Raw genomic sequence first — 4203 nt, 5'->3', positions numbered from 1 at the left:
AGCTCTTTGTTTACATCTGTGTTTGCCATCTGCGCAACAGTGAACTGCCCAGAGGAGCCCCCGGTGTTCCCCAGGTCCCTCCAGACGCTTCTGGGACCCCTTGTCCCAGCCACAGGGAGCTCACTCACTGCATTCACTCCCCAGAAAGTAACCCCCAAGGTCCTGGTTTCATAAAGTGCAAGTCAGGGTATTTACCCCGACATCCCAGTCATCGGGAGAGATCAGCACCCCTTTTGCCTGCCTGGACACATGCCTGCTCCCACCTCGTGAGCCTCCCTGGGTCCCGCCAGACCCCTCCTCTGGTGTGGGGGCTGCAGGCCACCTACCTTGCCTTGGCTGTGTCCTGAGGGGTCTCCAAATGATGACACTGCTTGGGCGGGGGGTGGGGGGCACCTGGAGGGAGGCGAGCTGGGCTCCTGGGCTCACTCTCACCGATGCCCTGATCACGCCCCTTATAAAGCCCAGGGTGACGTCTGCAGGCACAGACCCACCTCTGCCCGCCCCCAGCCCCTCAGAGAGTGCAGCCCTCCCGCTCCCTGCTGCTGGCTCCTGCCTCCTGGTGCCCGTGGCTAAAATCAGCCTTTCGCTCCCTCTCCAGGAGTCTTCCAGGGCTGGCTTTCTGATTCCTAATAGTTCTTTGCAGCCTCCTCACCTGCTTCTCCCCAGGCCCACTCACAGATCCACTCTGCTCCCAAACAACGTGGAAAGGGACTGTTTGAGGGATGGGGGAGGCTCAGCACACTTGTCCCTCCTGTGCCCCCAGCCCTGGCAGCTCAGCTGGGGTCTCTGACCAGAAGGTAGCGGCTTCTGGGTTGGGGGCTGGGGTCTGGAGCTTGGTAGGGGGATTGGCTCTTTTTTCTTCTCTGCTCCCTTCTTTCCCCAAGCAATTCCTGAGCTCAGCTCAGGGTTTGGAGAGGAATGCGCCATGGTCAGATGGGCGAGAGAGGCATGTGAGCAGCCAGCTAGGAAGGCAGCATGAAATGGCAGTTCTAGAAGGCGGGTGTCCCTGGGAGTGCCGAGGGAATGGAGCAGAGCCCTCCAGGTGAGTGTGTGTGACGTGTGGCGCCACAGCCACAGCCTCGCCATCCTGAAACCGCTGTGAACCTCTCTTCAAAGTGGGGAGGTCTGCTTTCCTTTGCACCCTCAGCACCCGCTCGCTAGTTGTGCACAGACATAGGGGCCCTCACAGAAACATATTAAATGTACTCATTGCAGGGGATTCCTGACTCTTTCCTGGGCCTGCAAGAGTGTGCTTTACCCTTAGCTGAGGGGCTTCCCAGGACAGACTGGGGCTCTTAGAAGGTAGGGGCACAGCCCTCTACCCCAGCACAGAAGCTGCCTGGTGAGTGCGCTGTGCAGACATCCACCTAATCAATAGTTGGGAAGCACTTCCCACCATCCTGGGGATTAATACTCATACCTTGTTTAACAGCTGCCGTGAACAGGGGCTTGCAAACATCTCCCTCATTAGGGCTGGTAAACACCAGGGTTTAATGATGGGCCGTGAGGGCTGGCCTGCCCCTCCTCACGTGGAATGATGTCTGTGCGCCCACCCTGAGTCAGAGAGTGGGCTTAGTGGGCTAGAGACACTGAGTCTCGAGCACGTTCACAGCTTGGGGATTTAATCTCTGCTTTTCCTCTCGTGGGCCCGGGGTCTCTGTTCCCAGCAGTCCTGACGGCTTCCTGCATTGACTTGGGGATCGAGGTCAGTCCCTCGGCTCCGTCCATCCTGCTGGACCTGGAGAGGTCCGGATGCGTCAGGGGGATGAGTCAGTGTGGGGTGGGCGCCTGCGAGATGTCTCCCATTTCCTTTCCAGCCCCCTCGCCCAGTGATCCAAGTTCAAGGAGTGCATCTCTGCTGTTCAGACCATTGAACTGGTGCCTTGAAGCCTCTGGAACAGCTGTGGGAGGCAAGAATCATTACTCCAGACAAAGAGTGGGGAGCAGACTCCATATCCAGGTTATTATGAAGCCGGCCTTGAGAGCCAGGAGCACCAGGTGCAGGCATGGAGGGGGGCCTTGGGGGCGTGGCAGGGGCGGGCGCGTCGAGGGGTGGCTGAGGGCCTCCCTGGGCTTCTAGAGGGCTTATGTTCTGGCAGGTGCTTCAGAGCGGGGAGGGGCGGGGCCGGGGACCAGCCCCTGCCCCAAGAAGAGGACAGAGCCGCCACTGCCTTTCCTGTTCTCACGGGATGTCACACATCCTGTCTCCCCGGGGCCCAGATTCAGCCAGTTCTCCAGGAATCTGGCACTTTCTGCCGGGTCACTGAGACCCCCTAAGGCTCTGTTTCTTTGGCTCTAACAGGGAGCTGTTGACCAACACCATTCCCAACATCCACACCTTTGGCACAACTGCCCACAGAGCCCTCATCCGCTCTTGTCGGGAAGAGGGGCTGAGATGGGCCAGCAGGGAGGGGTTTCGAGGGGAGACGGAAAAGGATCCTCTGCACCTGGGAAGCAGCTTCACCAAGTCCGTGTGCTTCCCCCGCCCCAAGGACCACCACCAAGCCATTCACATGATTCACTTACCGCACTTAGGAAGGGGATGTTGGAGGCGCTGCCCAGGAAGCCAAAGGCAACGGGGAAAAAGCCCCTAGGAGCAGAAGGGTGGAGGGGGGATCAGGGATGAGCCGGGGGGAGGCTGAGGTCCCGCTACAGGCTCCAGCTTTGGCTCCCAGGAGAGCAGGCCCCTGGACCCTGGGCAGGCATGGCTCTGCACCCCTGCTTTTCAAGAGGCAGTATGGTGGAGTAGTTATGAATGAAGGCATTGGGGTCAGATTCCTGGGGTCCCATCTGGACTCCACCTCTCACTGGCCCTGTGCAAACTTGGGCAAATTCCTTAACACCTCTGAATCTGTTTCCAGTTGTAAAATGGTGTTGATAGTAATAGCATCCACATTTCCACAAAGAAATGCCTGGGAAGTGTTTATTTTTGTTCGTCGTCTCTCCCTAGACTGGCTGTGAACCAGCAGCCACAGGTTTCTGCCCCGGGCCCGGATCACCATTGGAGGCTGTGCTCAGATTGTTCTCCTCCACACCCCTCCCCTACCATACCCTCCCCTGGCAAGAATGGTGACCCTCCACAGGGCTTGGGGGCACAGAGGCTGGTGTCGGGAGGGAATAGAGGTCTGAATTCTGGCTGAGCTACTTCCTTTCCTTGGACCTCAGTTCCCTGAGGCCCACTTGCATTTCTGATGTCTCTGATAGCTGTGATTTTCTTCCCCTTCAGTGTTGCTGCAAGCTGTCTTTGTCAAGACAGCTAGAACTGCTGAGTCTGCAGAGGCCCCACTCGCACTTTTAATCCACACTTGGATCAAGTTCAAATCCTCTGCATGCTCCTTGTGAGAGTTTAGGCAGCGGCAGCCTCCCTGGGCCTTGGTTCTCTTATCTACAAGAGGACAGCCCTACAGTGGGTTGTGGAGATGACAGAATGAGAGGAAAACTGTGAGCCTGCTTGGTGCCTGTGAGGGGCTTCGCAGATGTGAGTTCGCTGCCCCTGCTCCTTGTCTGGTTGCTAGGCTTGCGGGCAGGTCCTGGGCCTCCTCCCTGCTGCCGGGCACAGTGACGGGCACACAGCAGGCGCTCCACGTTTGCTGGTGGGTGTGCCGGTTCCTCCAGCTCGCAGTGTCCACCTGGTGCCCACCCCCGTTTCCAGCCCTTCCGAGTCTCCGCCTCTTTCAGGATAAAGTCCGGCTTCTGTACGCACTGCCAGTCACGCTGCCCACACCCGCTGGAGCCTGAGCTCAGCTGCTCAGAGGCCCTGGGGTGCCCATCGCGAGGCCCAGGACCTGTTCTCACCTGAAGAGGCTAAAGAAGCCATAGGCTTCCAGGAACATGCCCAGGAGAGGCCAGCGCAGCAGGACGATGACCACGCCCCCCAGGAAGAAGCTGGTGCCCTTGAGTTTGTGCCTCTGGAAGAAGAAGGAGAACGTCCTCCTCAGGCCGATGATGAGGGAGAGGCCAGTCAGGAACAGCAGCTGTGGGGAGGGAGAGCGGTCGGGCGGGTGAGAGCGAGCACGCTGGCTGCGCGCCCCCGAGTCCGTGGTGAGGCGCAGAGCCGCCCCGGATGCGGGCAGAGGGGTCGGCGGGTGAGAGCGAGCTCGCTGGCTGCGCACCCCCGCCCCGCAGCGCAGAGGCCGAGGCCAGGCGCGGAGCCGCCCCGGATGCGGGGCAGAGGGGTCGGCGGGTGAGAGCGAGCTCGCTGGC

The 4203-nt window shown here is 59.7% G+C and overlaps 1 protein-coding gene across 2 annotated transcripts in view; it reads right to left on the bottom strand.

The window, feature by feature from the left end:
- Positions 1 to 1467: 1467 nt before the first annotated feature.
- GOLT1A (golgi transport 1A) overlaps positions 1468 to 4203 on the bottom strand; it is an 11754-nt gene continuing 9018 nt past the window's right edge. Inside the window, exons 3-5 of one of the 2 annotated variants that reach the window (XM_040263053.1) lie at positions 3796 to 3974; positions 2527 to 2590; positions 1468 to 1901 (exon numbers count right to left, since the gene is read on the bottom strand). In XM_040263053.1, the coding sequence (XP_040118987.1) occupies positions 1863 to 1901; positions 2527 to 2590; positions 3796 to 3974 (282 nt within the window). In that variant the 3' untranslated portion in view covers positions 1468 to 1862. The remainder of the gene's footprint in view (positions 1902 to 2526; positions 2591 to 3795; positions 3975 to 4203) is intronic. The other variant, XM_040263054.1, reaches the window with a different exon arrangement.

Source organism: Oryx dammah, unplaced genomic scaffold (genome assembly GCF_014754425.2).
Source record: "Oryx dammah isolate SB20612 unplaced genomic scaffold, SCBI_Odam_1.1 HiC_scaffold_21, whole genome shotgun sequence".
In the NCBI taxonomy this organism is placed as follows: domain Eukaryota; kingdom Metazoa; phylum Chordata; class Mammalia; order Artiodactyla; family Bovidae; genus Oryx; species Oryx dammah.
Note: the sequence above shows the minus strand (reverse complement) of the source record. Positions and strands in the feature narration are given on the sequence as shown.